Below are 18,387 nucleotides of genomic sequence, written 5' to 3' on the forward strand. Positions count from 1 at the left end.
CGCACTATATAATTAAATTTAACACACATCAAGTAATAAATAACTTAAATTCGATAAAAACAATACTAGTATTGTATTGACACTATTATAAATTTTGCTATAAATAGTGTCTAATAACGTACTGGCGAGAAACTGTTCTATAAAACGATGCCTGTAATGTAATAATTCGTATCAACATAAAAAAATAAATATAACAATTATTAATCTATGTATGGGCAATATTGCCATTTTTTAACATAGCTGAAGCCAAGGTTCGCCCTTTTATAACTCGGAAATTACTAAAGTATATGAAAAAAGTGAATAGTTTTGGGTTAATTGATCTGTCGTTGCAAACTTTCCATGGTATTGACCTCCAAACTTTATCTGGTTGAAAGCTGTGTCTACTTTAATGTGAACAAATGTTTAAAAACAGCATGAGGCGAACCAGTTTTTCTATGTCCTCTATCGATTTGTGACTAAGCCACTCATTTCTTGTCAAAGTCAAACTAGGAGCCTACAAAATGAGGACTACGTCTCTCATGTATAATTTTTAAAAATTTTATCTGCGTCTACCTTTAAATGCTGACATTTTGAAGCTCATTTTGAGTGTATTTTTTTCAATTTTACTTCTAGTTTTAATACGCAAACAGGAATACGCAAACAGGAATACGCAAACAGGTCATCTATACATACACCAACCCCCGGGAACTTTGTTTTTGAATTAAAAAAAGTTTTATTCTTCACTTTTTCCACCTCTTTTAATTTCGAAATAATCCAAATTTTACTCAGTTTTGTCCGGCTCTATTTCCTCTATTCGGCCAAAACCACTGACATTGTGGGCTGAGCCATGCCAAGGTTGAAGTCATTGCCATGGGAATGTTCAATCAACTGCTCATTTTAGCATTAAGGCGTATTTTTGGCTGCCAAAAGATGCCGTTGTGTACTTGTTTGAAACATTAAACCCTGATTTTCGAAACGTCCGACGGTCAACAGCAATTCTCCCTCTCTTAAAAGTGTGTGAAGCTCTGAGGTTTTTTGCGGAGGGAAGTTTTTAAAAGTCCCATGGCAATCACTTCAACCTTGGCATGGCTCAACCCACAATGTCGGTGATTTCGACGAAGTTTGCCGGCTAATAGAGGAAAATTGTGTAAATTACTATAAATATCAGAGGAGGAAAAAGTTAAGAATAAACATTTTTTTCGAAAACAAAGTTCTCGGGTGTTGTCGGATGTATAGATAGCACACACGTACATATCATGGTTCCAAATGAAGATGTTCGCCACTATCTGCCATTCATTTGGAATGCGTATTGGTGGCCTATAGCAGTTAAGGTCCTCTGAAATGGCCTTCCACACATCATCGATAGTGGCTTTGGTTTGACCAAAAGTCCGCGCGCCGCGTGCTACATTTGGGTGAGCTTCCATACGGGCTATTAAGACCTCAAATTGTTCTTTTGCAGTAATTTTAACCATTACCTAGCCTACAAATTTCAGTTATTATTGTTAAACACGACTAAACAGCAACCAGAAATAAATGGTTGCCGAAAAATTCTGTTTGAAGCAACTGATGTTGACAACAGTTGCCATCCATAATTCAAATTTGGCAACTGGCAACGCCACTAAACTATGGTTACCATCCGTAATTGACCCATTAATTTGATTTTTTGTTTGTTTACAATATTATGCCATGTACAGACGAACGTTGTTCGCTCTCTCATTCGTTGTTCGACCCTTAATTATGAAGTAATTACTTAGTTCCCCATACAAAATTGTCTGAGCGAACACCGACTTTTGTACGTTGTTCAATTCGAATCACTCTCTGAATCACCAAGAAATTTGTCCCATCCCTAACAACAGAGAGCATTTATCGAAAATAAATTAATTTTGACAGCTTGAAAATGTTTATAAAATTTTCAAACTTTTTTTAGTAATATTGAAAATGATGAATGAAAAGTAAAAAAATTGTCTAGTTTTTATATGTGCAGCAGGATGTAAATTTTGATATCTACATAATGCAATATGAATTTCTTTCCCCATGGTTCTAATTAGCGTACAAAACAAGAAACAAATTTGGGGACACTCAAACAAAAAATTCTCAATTTTTTTATATGTGACATTTGAATTTAGAAAATATAAAAATGTATGAAAACAAAAATATTTTCAGAAAAAATGGAAAACATGAATTAAAAGTAAATAGATATGGGTTCATACTATAGTCAGGAGAAAGATAATTCATTTTTCTATTTAGATCCATATGTGATTCATGTAAATATGTTAGAATTTTGGCGTAAAACAAGAAACAAAAAGTTTGAAATAAAAAACTCTGATAACATGAATTAGGAATAGTGTTGTATGAACGGGTTAATTCATGTACGTAATTCTGAGAGCGAACTACGTTGTTCGAATGCCCGTCAGAACATGGCATTATATAGTTGCAGAAGTGTCAAAACACTATTATCGACGGCAACTGAGAAAAGTTGATATTCATAACAGTTCTGTCTGTTTACTCGATATTTGGTAACAATTGTTACCAAATGTTACTAAAAGTTGTCTGTTTACACAAAAATCCAGTAAAGAGAGTCAAATGAGGGAGTAAGTTTGACAGTTCGACAACAACAAACTTACTGGAGTTTACTGAAAGAATTTTATTCAGTAAGATTTTGTAAACTCAGCATTTTTCGATCAGCTGTGTTATGACTGTGCAGTTTAGTGAACTGTACGTCATTTTGGAGTCAGGTAGTCAAATGGAAATAGTTGCTTTCTAAGATTCTATTTATAATGTAGATCATAAAATATGCTATTTATGACTCTCACGCATGGTGTGTGTGCAGGTCTCAAGTGGAACGTCAATAGTGCGTTGGTAAATAGAGATAAGATTGCTGCACACGGCGCGCATAAGAATGCATTTAGAATATTTCTTGTCTGTGTGTATTTTGGGTGATCGTAAATAAAGACCATAAATGTGTCCAAACCCAAATCTATTTACACATTCAATATATGTATTTCAAATGCATTGTAGTTCTATGTATTATTAGGTTAAGAGTTAAGAAAATATTAGAAATAAAATGAGTTCACCTCGAACGACGGAACCGTCAACACCGTGCGTTTCTGTTTTCTCCAATTTCTCCCGTCGCACATTTGTGATGAGATCAGGAGTCATCTCAGACGTGATAGGCGCGTAGTAAAGGACAAACTACGTTGGTTATCGCGTAGTATTTAGTGAAGTGATAGGCCGTAAAAGAAAAAAAAAATAAAATCGGTTTTTTCACATAGTGTTAGTGGCGTGATAGGCGCGTATAAAAAAAATACGTTTAGTTTGTCGCGAAGCGAAACAATAGACGCGTAGTAAAGAAAGAACTGCGTTATGTCTATTGTGAAGTGTTTTGTGAAGTGCTAGTAACGTGTTAGATATGCAGGTGAAGGCAAACCGTGCTAAGTCTACACGTATTGTTTTGGAATAGGCGCACTGCTGAAGCAAAGGCAGTGTTAGTCGTTTTCCTTTATTGTCGTGGTGAATACGTAGTGAAAGGCACTACCAAGGTTTACCCGGCAAATTAGTGGAGTAGGACAGTCGAAGGAAGGACAGTTCATATTTCCATAGCATAGACTTAGACAGATATAGTTTCGTTAAAATGAATTTTGAACAATTCATTCAACATCAAAGGATGTTGGGCGAGTATATCGTGTCTATTTATTTAAAGCTGAGCAAAATTGCTCAAAAAAGTGTGACAGAAGAAATTAGAAATTATTGTTTAGGGTTAGCAAATTCCTTCATAGAAGCAAGGAGGGAATTCCTAGATAATGAGGAGAAGCTCCACCGTATGGGAAAGGTTCCATACAAACATATATTGTTTGGTTTGGGAGTACGGTATGCTTTTGACGAGATTGAAACCCGTATGTGGGTGAGGGGTATTTTCATACCCTTAGAACCCTTAGAACAGCGTAAGTTCATCAGGAGAGTATGAAGATAGCGATATATTTTTCCTATCGCCACAAGAAAAAGATACACTAGTTAGGCGACTAAGTTTTGCCTTAGAGGAGTTAGCAGAAGAGGTTGAGAATGCTCTTCTGAGCAACTCAAGAATTAGCTTTCATAAGTATGTAAACGCTGAAGGTAGATATTTAGAATATGGCTTGAATTTACCTGTAGATAGTGTTCTTGCTAGAAGATTTTTGTTTCTTGAGATTTGCTATGAAGTATTAGAAAAGGATACTAATTTTAGAAGAGGATACGAACTGATTACATATAGGGTCGTGAATGAAGAATCTCGTTTAGAGAATGAATATGACTTAGGGACGAGTGAGACGGAGACTACAAAAATTAGAAACGGTCACGTTGATGTTCCGCGAGTCGGTGTGGAAGTCGAAAACAACAAACCACAAATAACGCGTAAACTGAAGCATAAAATCGATAACGCGAATTTCCAAACAATAGAGACTGCAAAGAAAAAAGATGCAGTTGAAGAAGTGCTGTCATCACGAACTTTAAATAAAACATCTGGAGAAAAGGTGCTGCAAATGAAAGAGCCAGACACAATCCTCAAGGATAAAGATCGAAAGAGTGGCTGGGAAGATCCTATAAAGAAAATTGTTGCCGAAACCCTAAGAGCCCATAGTGAAACTGCAGAGAATACCAACCCGACGGTAACAGTCACTGGTCCAGCGGTTGGCGCTACCGACGGCTGTCCTGCTGTCCAAAATGCACTCATAGATAAAGATGAGTCACTGCCCAAAATAGGAAAACACGTCGATGAAAATGACTTTAAGGAGTTGAAAACGGATACGAGTAAAAATTCATACCAAGCTGCGGTGAAAATAAAAACGACTTTACCCACAAAACTTCAAAATGACGATCAAAAGGACATCGTGAAAGAATATGCTTGTAAAAGGTCGAATAATGAAAATAAAGAAAGTGCCAAATGGAATACGCTGGAACACAAGGGTCCTGTATTAACTCCTTCTTACAAGCTTTTGCCAGGAAATGTTTACTGCTGCAAGCCATTAAAGCAAAACAAAGAACCTGAGAAAGCCGCTACATCACATGCTAAGATGTTGCATAACACAAAGAAAATCATCTGTAATTTCATGACCACTGAAGAGAAAAATAACTTCAAGGAAGAGAAGTACCCATTAAGAAGAAAAAAGTTTTTCCTAGTTTTTCATCGGTGGAAGATGGAGTCATGCTGCAACTGGCTGCTGAATGTTGCGGGTGCCATAACCTAGGTGTAAAGAGCATAGTGAAGCTGTTCCTATTTTTTATCATCTCTATTACAATTAGAACTTATGTTTAGCATTTTTTATATATTTAGAAATTTTAGAAATTCAACCGATTGTTAGTATTAAGAAAATTATGTGTATTTCATACATTTTATCTATACATGTTTTGTTAAAAGATTGGGATCTTTTAAGGCCCGCAGTCTGTGCAGTTTAGTGAACTGTACGTCATTTTGGAGTCAGGTAGTCAAATGGAAATAGTTGCTTTCTAAGATTCTATTTATAATGTAGATCATAAAATATGCTATTTATGACTCTCACGCATGGTGTGTGTGCAGGTCTCAAGTGGAACGTCAATAGTGCGTTGGTAAATAGAGATAAGATTGCTGCACACGGCGCGCATAAGAATGCATTTAGAATATTTCTTGTCTGTGTGTATTTTGGGTGATCGTAAATAAAGACCATAAATGTGTCCAAACCCAAATCTATTTACACATTCAATATATGTATTTCAAATGCATTGTAGTTCTATGTATTATTAGGTTAAGAGTTAAGAAAATATTAGAAATAAAATGAGTTCACCTCGAACGACGGAACCGTCAACACCGTGCGTTTCTGTTTTCTCCAATTTCTCCCGTCGCACATTTGTGATGAGATCAGGAGTCATCTCAGACGTGATAGGCGCGTAGTAAAGGACAAACTACGTTGGTTATCGCGTAGTATTTAGTGAAGTGATAGGCCGTAAAAGAAAAAAAAAATAAAATCGGTTTTTTCACATAGTGTTAGTGGCGTGATAGGCGCGTATAAAAAAAATACGTTTAGTTTGTCGCGAAGCGAAACAATAGACGCGTAGTAAAGAAAGAACTGCGTTATGTCTATTGTGAAGTGTTTTGTGAAGTGCTAGTAACGTGTTAGATATGCAGGTGAAGGCAAACCGTGCTAAGTCTACACGTATTGTTTTGGAATAGGCGCACTGCTGAAGCAAAGGCAGTGTTAGTCGTTTTCCTTTATTGTCGTGGTGAATACGTAGTGAAAGGCACTACCAAGGTTTACCCGGCAAATTAGTGGAGTAGGACAGTCGAAGGAAGGACAGTTCATATTTCCATAGCATAGACTTAGACAGATATAGTTTCGTTAAAATGAATTTTGAACAATTCATTCAACATCAAAGGATGTTGGGCGAGTATATCGTGTCTATTTATTTAAAGCTGAGCAAAATTGCTCAAAAAAGTGTGACAGAAGAAATTAGAAATTATTGTTTAGGGTTAGCAAATTCCTTCATAGAAGCAAGGAGGGAATTCCTAGATAATGAGGAGAAGCTCCACCGTATGGGAAAGGTTCCATACAAACATATATTGTTTGGTTTGGGAGTACGGTATGCTTTTGACGAGATTGAAACCCGTATGTGGGTGAGGGGTATTTTCATACCCTTAGAACCCTTAGAACAGCGTAAGTTCATCAGGAGAGTATGAAGATAGCGATATATTTTTCCTATCGCCACAAGAAAAAGATACACTAGTTAGGCGACTAAGTTTTGCCTTAGAGGAGTTAGCAGAAGAGGTTGAGAATGCTCTTCTGAGCAACTCAAGAATTAGCTTTCATAAGTATGTAAACGCTGAAGGTAGATATTTAGAATATGGCTTGAATTTACCTGTAGATAGTGTTCTTGCTAGAAGATTTTTGTTTCTTGAGATTTGCTATGAAGTATTAGAAAAGGATACTAATTTTAGAAGAGGATACGAACTGATTACATATAGGGTCGTGAATGAAGAATCTCGTTTAGAGAATGAATATGACTTAGGGACGAGTGAGACGGAGACTACAAAAATTAGAAACGGTCACGTTGATGTTCCGCGAGTCGGTGTGGAAGTCGAAAACAACAAACCACAAATAACGCGTAAACTGAAGCATAAAATCGATAACGCGAATTTCCAAACAATAGAGACTGCAAAGAAAAAAGATGCAGTTGAAGAAGTGCTGTCATCACGAACTTTAAATAAAACATCTGGAGAAAAGGTGCTGCAAATGAAAGAGCCAGACACAATCCTCAAGGATAAAGATCGAAAGAGTGGCTGGGAAGATCCTATAAAGAAAATTGTTGCCGAAACCCTAAGAGCCCATAGTGAAACTGCAGAGAATACCAACCCGACGGTAACAGTCACTGGTCCAGCGGTTGGCGCTACCGACGGCTGTCCTGCTGTCCAAAATGCACTCATAGATAAAGATGAGTCACTGCCCAAAATAGGAAAACACGTCGATGAAAATGACTTTAAGGAGTTGAAAACGGATACGAGTAAAAATTCATACCAAGCTGCGGTGAAAATAAAAACGACTTTACCCACAAAACTTCAAAATGACGATCAAAAGGACATCGTGAAAGAATATGCTTGTAAAAGGTCGAATAATGAAAATAAAGAAAGTGCCAAATGGAATACGCTGGAACACAAGGGTCCTGTATTAACTCCTTCTTACAAGCTTTTGCCAGGAAATGTTTACTGCTGCAAGCCATTAAAGCAAAACAAAGAACCTGAGAAAGCCGCTACATCACATGCTAAGATGTTGCATAACACAAAGAAAATCATCTGTAATTTCATGACCACTGAAGAGAAAAATAACTTCAAGGAAGAGAAGTACCCATTAAGAAGAAAAAAGTTTTTCCTAGTTTTTCATCGGTGGAAGATGGAGTCATGCTGCAACTGGCTGCTGAATGTTGCGGGTGCCATAACCTAGGTGTAAAGAGCATAGTGAAGCTGTTCCTATTTTTTATCATCTCTATTACAATTAGAACTTATGTTTAGCATTTTTTATATATTTAGAAATTTTAGAAATTCAACCGATTGTTAGTATTAAGAAAATTATGTGTATTTCATACATTTTATCTATACATGTTTTGTTAAAAGATTGGGATCTTTTAAGGCCCGCAGTCTGTGCAGTTTAGTGAACTGTACGTCATTTTGGAGTCAGGTAGTCAAATGGAAATAGTTGCTTTCTAAGATTCTATTTATAATGTAGATCATAAAATATGCTATTTATGACTCTCACGCATGGTGTGTGTGCAGGTCTCAAGTGGAACGTCAATAGTGCGTTGGTAAATAGAGATAAGATTGCTGCACACGGCGCGCATAAGAATGCATTTAGAATATTTCTTGTCTGTGTGTATTTTGGGTGATCGTAAATAAAGACCATAAATGTGTCCAAACCCAAATCTATTTACACATTCAATATATGTATTTCAAATGCATTGTAGTTCTATGTATTATTAGGTTAAGAGTTAAGAAAATATTAGAAATAAAATGAGTTCACCTCGAACGACGGAACCGTCAACACCGTGCGTTTCTGTTTTCTCCAATTTCTCCCGTCGCACATTTGTGATGAGATCAGGAGTCATCTCATCAATGACCAAACACAAAAATTATTCAAAACATTTTTTTAATTTGCAAAGTTCAATTTGAAGTTAAGTTGTATAAAAATTACTGTAAATGGAAGAAAATTCGTAAATAATGCAAAGTTTCATTAAATTAGAAACTAATTATATATATATATATATATTTTTAGGCAAGTTCCTAGAGGACAATGTATTGATGCAGGAAGCTTAAATGTTCCCGGGGAACATACCAAATCAATTTTTCTTTTATTGTTCATTTTATTTTTAATATTAAATGCAAGACAAATAATTGTGTTTGTCCCTTGTTTGTTTGTTTATTTTGGCGCAAATCAAATGTTTTCTTGAATCAGCTGTTTATTTGCTAAATCTTACTAAATGTTGTCTGTTTACTTTTCTCAGTACTATCGCAAAAGGGAGTAAAAACGGCTTACTATCTAACTAGAACTTACTGAATAAATGTTACTGGAAAAGTAACCAGACACACCTAATAGCTCTGTCTGTTTACTCGATATTTGGTAACAATTGTTACTAAATGTTTACTGAATGAATTTTATGCAGTAAGATTTTGCAAACTCAGTCAATTTCGGATCAGCTGTTTTATGATCAAACACAACAATTATTCAAAACATTTTTTAATTTGCAATGTTCAATTTCATGTTAAGTTGTATAAAAATTACAGAAAATGGAAGAAAATTCGTAAGTAATGCAAAGATTCATTAAAATAGAAACTAATTCCTTATATATTTTTAGGCAAGTCCAGATAGAGGGCAATGTATTGATGCATGAAGCTTAAATGTTCCCTGGGAACATACCAAATCAATTTTTCTTTTAGTCAAATTTTCTATATAGTTACAGAAGTGTTAAAACAGTATTATCGACGGCAACTGAGAAAAGTTGATATTCATAATGTTAAGTTTTATTTCAGTGGCGTTGCCAGTTGAAATCGCAACTGAAGTTTGGTTGCTATACATAATCGACCCATAATTTTTTTCCACGAATTTAAATATTAATTAATGTATATCCACCGAAACTCTAGAATACAAAAATAGCAACAAAACTCGTTCATAAACATACAATTGTAGATAATCAGTAATGTATTTTTATGTGTGCTCTGATAAATACCATGGTATTACAAAGATCTGTACACTCCACCTTATGGTGTAGGGTATACAAACAAATCTAAAACGCCAAAAATTATACATCAACAATATTGCTAGGCAAGACGTTTGCCGGGCCCGCTAGTAAATTATAATAATATGTTAGTCAACTAATTTTATAACTACACTAAAAATTACTGGAGCACTAAAATCATATTGGTCCTAATGCTGTAGTTACGACATCGCACTACAGATTTGAAATTGCAGTATATTTTCATTTGTTTTGTATTTTGTTTTCCTTCTCCGAATCCTGGTTCTGACAGTGGCACACAACATAAACTTACCATTTTTGTTATTTTTTTTTCACTTACAATAACCAAATATGTTTTTTATAATTATTTTTTTTTTCAAACGAATGATATTTGCAATTCGTTTGCTACCATTTGCGTTCTTAAATAACGTAGTTTTTTGTTGCAAAAACAAATAAATGACCAATGCTCAAATCTATATATTTATCATATGGGATAGAGTTTATATTTTTGCAATGTACATTTTATTAAATATATCCACGATAATTGTGACAAATCTGATTTATGGATTATTATTTATATGATAATTTAAATTTATTTATGAGAAAGTTATCGCCATGTATTATTAACCAGATAGATCTCCATGGTCAAAAAGCGACTGATCGTATAGTTCGGCAATGACTTTGCGACCACCGAAAAATCGACCATGTAATGCTTCCTTGCCACGTTCTGCTTCTGCCGCAATAGAAAATTCGACAAATATTTTTACAATTATTTCTGCTTCGTCGTCGTCCTCGTTTTCAGTTTGCTTTTCATTGAATATAATTACACGGCTTACTGTTCCAAATTTACTACATTCTTCTTGAATTTCTTCTTGTAGGGTTTCATCAACGTCTTCTGGTCCAACCATGTTGCGGAGGATTATTACTCGCGATTCTTGCGGTCTCATTAAGCGTTGCATTACGAATTGTCTAGCACTCTGTCCCTTAATTGACATGTTCTCTTGCTGCTGTAACGTTTGTGTTTCTCCTTCCTCGATAAGCTTTTTTTGGAGTTCTTCTTGTTGCTTTTCTTGCACCTTCTTTTGATTGTCTTGTTGATTACCAACTGACAGAGCAGATTTCGCAAGTAAGGCGTTAACAACTCCTGCCTGTGGAGTTGCTACAAAACCTTCAGTCGTTATAGATCCAATATTACCTACAACTGGTACAGTCATGCCTGGGGGATTTGCAATTATAGCTTTGTTGGCAGAATTAATTCCTTGAGTGGTGACGGCTTGTAAAGTAGATGCGGTTGCAGTTAGTAAGCTGGGATTTACACTTTGATTTTGAAACATACTGGCCGCCAGGAATGCTTGGCCTGTCGTTACTGGCAGAGCTATTGAAGGATGAAAAGTGCTTGGAGCGGCTGTCAAGGGTAATGTCCCTACTTTAGCATTAGCAAGCGGAGATATTCCTAGGGCTGGCGTTGCGGCAGACAACCCAAGAACGGCGTTACTAGCTACAGCATCCAAAGCTTGGATTTTTGCAGTTGCTGCCGCAGCTGCGACTGCAGCTGCAGTTGGCATTGTGGAATTGGTAGCCGGACTGACAAGTGCGTTTGGAGGTGTAATTGAGCGACCAACTCTGTAAAAATAAATATGTAAATAAAAACAGTGTACGTGAAAAAAATATTTTAAATGTATTCAGAAGTAAGGAAAGTTTGATGAATTCTTACCTCAACAACTGACCACCAAGATCAAAAAGATTCATGCTCGCGATTGCTTCATCCATTGCTTGCTTATTAGCGTATTCAATAAATCCGTATCCCTTATGTGTATGGAGAGATGTTCCTTGTGCTAATTTGCAATACATTATGGGTCCAAAAGCTTCAAAAACACTTTTTATGTCTTCTTCTGATAAATCTGGATGAATAGATGCCACGTAAATTCGATTGAAGCTTTTAGCTTCTTCTTGTATTTCATCTATAACTTGCTGGGCTTGTGGCATATTACTTGGGCGTCCAACTTTAATATTACGTCCTCCCATTAGAGCTCCATTCATTTGCTCTAATGCAAGTTGAGCTCCTTCTGGAATTTCATACTCAACAAAAGCGAAACCCTTATGTTTCTGTGTTATTGGATCCCATGACATGTTTATGGATTTTATAGGCCCGAATGGAAGAAATGCCGCACGAATAGTATCTTCTTTTAACTCGAAGGATATGCTTCCAACATAAACCCTAAAATAAATAAATGTTACGTAATAATTTGGTAAATTATTGTATTTGGATAATCTTAAAAATTCTCTTATTATTATATTAATACAACGGCTTGGCCGATTTTTGTTACATTTTATATTTAGAGTAAGAAAGTCAATTTCCAAAAAAAAAAAAAAAAAAATAATAATTTTTTTTGCTTTTATTATTCATTTTATTTTTAATATTAAATGCAATAAGAATAATTGTGTTCGTCCTGTTACAAGGACGAACCTGTTACAAGGTTGGCTGTTGACGAAAGTTCTTTCCTGAAAAATGTTGATAGAAGAAAACGGAAGGAAAAGGAAAATATATTAATTAATTAGGAATTCTGATTTGAAGAGGGTAGCCGGAGAAATTGTGCCACCTCTCACTCTCCGAAATTGCAGGAGGATGTTGTTGTAGGACTTTATTGCATCTGTTGCCATTTATGGCATCGGAGACCGCCAGTTGATGCACGGATTTCATCGCGTTCGCTATCGACAATCTGTTGACGTCCGATGGAATGACGTCTTGGATGTCATCACGATACACAGTGTGATGGTTAGGTTACCAGCGTTCCTTTATCCTTGCCCCAGGAGGTGCCAGCCAAAGCTTTCAGAACTTTATTCCTAGCTTTCACCTTCTGGTTGATGTAATTGGAATGCGAGGAGAAATGAAGGAGGCTATCGAAGACCACCCCAAGGATTTTCGGATTATCGACGGTGTGGATGCGCCTACCTTCAACGGAAATGTCAAGTTCTAGATTGACTTCTCGCTTCAGGAGGTGAAAAGTGACACGGTAGAGTTTGCAGTGGATAATTTTAGATTGCGCTCCCGGAAGATGTTGGCTAGATAGTTGGAAATTCTTGCACTTAGGTCGTCAATGTTAACGCCGGACGAAATAATCGTACAGTCATCGGCGTACGACACCACTGAAACATCTGGTGGAGGAATGGGGAGTTTCGCAAGATACATGTTGAACAAAATGGGAGAAAGGACACCGCCTTGCGGTACTCCCATTTTGATTTTGCGATATTTGGATTTTTGGTCACGGAACTCAACGAAGGCCTGCCGTCCTTTAAGGTAGTTGGCAAGCCGACGTTTGATATCACATGGAAGGGTGGAATTTGTGATATCAGAAATCAGCTCGGAATGATCGACCGTATCAAACGCCTTGGACAGATCTAGAGCTGCCACAGTGGTCCGTTCAGGTGGTCGTCGCTGATTGAGGCCATTCGCAATCTTGGAAATAATTTCTTGCAAAGCCGTTGTTGTGCTATATGATTCCCTGAAACCATGTTGGTGGGGAGCAAGAACGAAATGCTGTTACAGGGACGGAAGCAATAGAGACTCTAAAACCTTGGCTACTGGTGACAGAAGAGAAATCGGGTTGTAGGATTCCCCATTAGTAGCGGATTTATCAGGTTTTAGGATTGGAATAATCCGGACAACTTTCCAAATGTCAGGAATTACCAACTGTGACATCGATAACTCGAGGACTTTGGTCAGATAGCCCAGTCCTATTGCTCCAAGCTTCTTTAACATGAACATGGATATGCCGTCTGGACCAAGGGCTTTGGATGGTTTGGATTTGGAGATAATTGCCTCTACCTCGCTGGATGTAAATGATAGTGGCTGCAAGTCTCTTTTAAGATTCTTGGATCTCCGGATAACTGCTCGCTTGGTCCTGTTCTGCGAAGATGGATGCTCAATGAATTGGCGGCAGAACTGCATTGCACATTTTTGGCATCGGAATGTTGAATGTTATCGAAGGATGTAGCAGGGAGATTTTTATTTCTTTTGGAACCAGATAGACTCTTAATTGTGGACCATAGCTGCTTGGAATTTTTGTTGCAGTGGTTAAGGTGTTCTAACCATTTGGAGCGCCTGTGCTCAAGGACTAGAGCATCTATTTCAGCGCTAAGCTGCGGAATTCTGTCGTCAGCGGGGCTTTCAGCACGGAGTTGGTCGCGTTGCTGTGCCAATCTGGATGCCATGGATGGATAATTTGGTCTCGCGTTTTGCCGCTTTTTGAATAATTTCTCGGAAAATCTTCTCACCCTTCCTGGCACATACGTGTGGCGGCATAGGACTTAAGGAGTCCTCAATGAATTTTGTGAAGCCGTGCCAGTTGGCTTTATTATAATTCATGAAAGAACGCTGATCGGGCTCCACGAAATCGCTGGGTTTCTCTACCGTGACCAGGATGGGAATATGGTCTGAATTTAAAGCGACCTTGGTTTGCCAAGTATATGGAAGGAGCGATGGACTGACGATGGAAATGTCCGGAGAGCTCGAACACCTGGCAGTGACTCTGGTAGAGGATTCCTCATTGATGGAAGCGAAATCGGACTCGTCTATCTGGTTTGCAATAAGAACACCGCGAGGATCATTTGGAAGTTGAGAATACCACATATCATGATGAGCGTTGAAATCGCCAAGAACAAGTTTATTATCTCCCTGCAGCAGATGGATGATGCTTGGATGATAACTAGCCCCAATGCTGTTGACGGGCGGAATATATACATTGACAATTTCAATTTCAGCATCGTCGGAATGAACTGAAATGCTCAAAACCTCCAGGAAAGGATCAGACTGGGAAGGAGACGGAGGGGTAGTCAGAGTATATCTGACATCTCGCTGGACGATGAATGCGAGTCCCCCGCCATGGTCTCTATCTCTGTCTCGCCGAATGATATTGTAATTCCCGGAGGAGGATAAGGAACAACTACTGGTCAGCTTCGTCTCTTGCAAGGCAGCAATGAGGATGTTGTTTTCATGCATGAAGTTTGTGATCTCACTTACCTTATTCCTAAGACCATTACAATTAAATTGCATGATTAGGAATGAGGTATTTGGATCACTCCCCTGCATGGACTGCTGCTGTGGAGCAGGCGGGTGGAGTTATTCGGCAAACGGAAAACCTGCCTGTAACGCTGTTGTCTGGATGGGAAGTTTTGAGCATTCGTTGTTGGAATAGGATGACTAGAAGGAGTGCCAGTCGGAACAATAGAATGAATTCTACTTGATGAATGGCTAGACGGAGTGCTAGCCGTAGAATAGGAAGAGAAGCTAGTAGAATAACTAACTTCACTACCAGTATGAGCACTAGTGGTCGTACTACTGGATGGAGAACTAGACGGAGTGCTAGCGAATCACTAGTAGAATAACTAGTGGAACTACCAGCATTGGAACTGGTAGGAGTTCTGCTTAACGGAAAACTAGCCGGGGAGCTAACAGCAGAACTGGAGGAAGAGCTAACGGAATAACTAGCTCTACCACTAGTACTCACACTAGTAGCAGTACTACTGGATGGAAAACTAGACGGAGTGCTAGCCGTAGTACTGGAAGGACTCCACTGGATTCCAGCGGATATTGCTGGATTGTTAGTGCAGCAATCGGCTACAAAGCCTGGATTCCAATTCCTGTGTGAACGCAGGGTGGTACATCTTCTCATATGGCACCTGTTTCTGCAACCATTGCACCTTACAGATGTCATATTTCTCCGTATGATTTCCCCGCAAACCGAACAGTACCACTTGGAGTTCTGGGCAGGTTGCTGAGAAAGGATGGAACTTCTCGGGGCTGTTGGAGTTAAGGTGCTAGATGTCGAAGGCTGCAGGCAACAGCTGGCAATGAAGCTGCGTGACCAGTCGCGGTGTGAGGTGAGACCTGAGCACCTCCTCAGGTGACACCAATTGTTGCAAACATTGCATCGCACAGAGGTGGAATTTGCAGCTATGCGTTGATGACACACTGAACAAAACCAGACATCAGGGCCTGGGTTTTGTTCAACGCCGGCACGGATTAAAAGTATGACGAGCAAAGCTGCCGACATGAATTACTCACCTGTGGAAAAAACTTTCGTTTTGTACAGCTGTCGCTGAGTTGACAATCCCTGGTCGAGTCGAACTCGGGTCGTTCCGGAGCGTAGATCCGATTGTCGTGGGAACGTCCTTTGTTTGTTGTTTATTTTCTTGAATCAGCTGTCTTACTAAATGTTGTATGTTTACTTTTCTCAGTACTATTGCAAAAGACAGTAAAAACGACTTACTCTCTGAAATGGAACTTACTGAATAAATGTTACTGGAAAAGTAGCCGGACACACTTAATAATAGAAGGTAACAGAAAGTGTTGTTGCACAACAAACGATACAACAACCACATGGAAATTTGTTGTTGTAAGTTATACTAGTGTCAACGTCATTTGACAGAAAAATGTAAACAAACAAATTATATTTATTTTGAAAATGAAATATTTTCGAATCCTCAAAATAAAATTTGAAAAACATGAATGAAAATCTATCAAATTTATTTTTCGATCGCTTCCACATCTTTCCTATAATTGAGTTATTGCCACTTATATGTGTAACACATATGAAAATGCAGGGAATTGCGAGTTATTCCATGAAGAAAGATTTGTTTCGTAAAACATTCCCAGCAGGCAGATTGAGTAAATTGAATACGGGAGCACATTTAATAAAGAACAATTTCAAATTGTATGCGTTCCCAATTTTCCTGTTGGGTAATTTTTAAAAACATAATTTGCCAAATTCATATTGACTGAAGAATCCTGGCATCAACTCAGGATCCTGCTGTTTGGTTCCCAAAAAAATGAAACAAATTTCCAAATTTTGTGGGATATTTCAAAACTCCTCCTTTATTGAGTTCTTATCTAAGACTAAAAATAAAAGTGATGGTTTTACAAAATGAAATGGCGCTTCTAGCGCTATGTATGATGTATCTTAAAATATATGTGTGAGTGCTAGAAAAGTACTAAAATTAAAAAATCGATTTCGATAACGATATGAAATAAGATGAGTCAGGGGGACATCGATGCTGTTGAACATGGCTTCAACATACTCCCGGCAACAAACAAGGTGGTTAGGCAGAGTAGTTTTCCTTTGGTATCAGCGGGGAAAGTGTTTTCAAAAATGGAATGTTGCTCCTAGCACAAGATCCGCCAAAAACTAAGCCAAAAATAGTCTCTCGTAGCAATACGTTTGGATTTCTCTCGGATTTTACCCATGGACCGCGAACAACTGCCTCTACCAGATCTCTGCCAATGACTCCATCAATGTTTTTATAGGTGAAGGGCTCAGGGTGAGCTAACATTCGGCCTTCGGCATATATGATGAGGTCAAGACGATTTATAGGGGGAGCAATGTAGAAAGGCGAAGTCTCCAATAATACAAACCGTTCATCAATAAGTTCTGGCCCATGTATAGCAAAACTGCAGTACGATAATGTACTGGCCGTTGATCACTTTAAACTCGTTTACGCTATCATAAAGGACCCATGACTTCGGCACTCGTTCACATAAGTGAAATATCAGCAATTTGGTTTGGTTTCCTGCAGACAATTTGCACTCTATAACCGGCTCAATCGCGGTGTTCATGCCCACTGGGGAAATCCGTCCAACTTGTTTGGCTCCTTCGTATGTTGTGAGTTGTTTGTGGAAAGGAACAACATCAAAAAAGGCGGTATGAGTCGTGGGGACATCATTTTGGTGGTCACTTTCTTCAACCACATTTTCACGGCTGGAATCGTGCTTTATTCGGTCACGGTGTATCATTGAATGATGCTTTGCTTTGCACCGCTCGCATCTATTGACCGAAGGACATGCTGACCGGGTGTGTCCGTGTCCGAAACAATTGAGACATATATCTTGTCCTTCTAGTGCCTGACGGCGTTCTGAAAACAACATTTTCCGGAAGCGTAGGCAATATTTTAGGGGATGGTTACGTCCGCAGAGAAAGCATCTGGGTTTGGGATTGCCATCAGCCATGGTGACACTGAGGAAGAAAAGGAAAGGAAAAAACAGACATATACTGTGAGAAACTTGCATCTTACATTTAATCATTGGTTTTGAAAATTTTGTCGAATTTTTGTCAGTCTTGAGATCTTGAAGCGGTTGCGGTGCGGGAAGAAGGCACACCTCAACGATTGGGCGTACAATAATACCGTTCTTGGTTTTAATCTCCACTACTCTGACGTTATTATCTCTACCGCTAAAAACTTGAGTGAGGAGGTAGTAAATCATCTTTTACGATGACTAGATCACCTTCTTTCAAATTATTTCTGCAAGTTTTCCATTTGTATCTTCTTTGCAATTCTGTGACATATTCTGCTTTCCATCTTTGACTAAATATGTGGTGTAGCGTCTTTAACCTTTGCCATCTATTGACATATGAAAGAGATTCGATGGGTATAGATGGACAAGGCTCTGGTGGAGCTGTGAGGGGAGCTCCTCGCAAAAAATGACCAGGCGTTCATTTGGATCTTCCGATATGGAGCTCAACGGTCTCGAGTTGAGAACAGCTTCAATGCGTATGAGGAGCGTCGTAAATTCTTCAAAAGTAAAGTTCCAATTTACGGTCACCTTTTTTAAATGTGATTTCATACTCTTCACGGCAGCCTCCCACAGGCCGCCCACGTGTGGTGCGTATGGGGGTATGAAGGTCCAAG

General features: G+C 38.3%; 1 protein-coding gene across 1 annotated transcript in view; it reads right to left on the minus strand.

Moving 5' to 3' along the window:
* Nucleotides 1-10,328: 10,328 nt before the first annotated feature.
* The window catches only part of LOC133325222 (poly(U)-binding-splicing factor half pint), a 106,915-nt gene continuing 98,856 nt past the window's right edge, over nucleotides 10,329-18,387 (minus strand). Inside the window, exons 4-5 of the mRNA XM_061534003.1 lie at nucleotides 11,420-11,923; nucleotides 10,329-11,328 (exon numbers count right to left, since the gene is read on the minus strand). Coding sequence (XP_061389987.1) covers nucleotides 10,329-11,328; nucleotides 11,420-11,923 — 1,504 coding nt within the window. The remainder of the gene's footprint in view (nucleotides 11,329-11,419; nucleotides 11,924-18,387) is intronic.

Source organism: Musca vetustissima, unplaced genomic scaffold (genome assembly GCF_032173495.1).
Source record: "Musca vetustissima isolate MV318-11 ecotype Yass unplaced genomic scaffold, APGP_CSIRO_Mvet_v1 utg11272, whole genome shotgun sequence".
In the NCBI taxonomy this organism is placed as follows: domain Eukaryota; kingdom Metazoa; phylum Arthropoda; class Insecta; order Diptera; family Muscidae; genus Musca; species Musca vetustissima.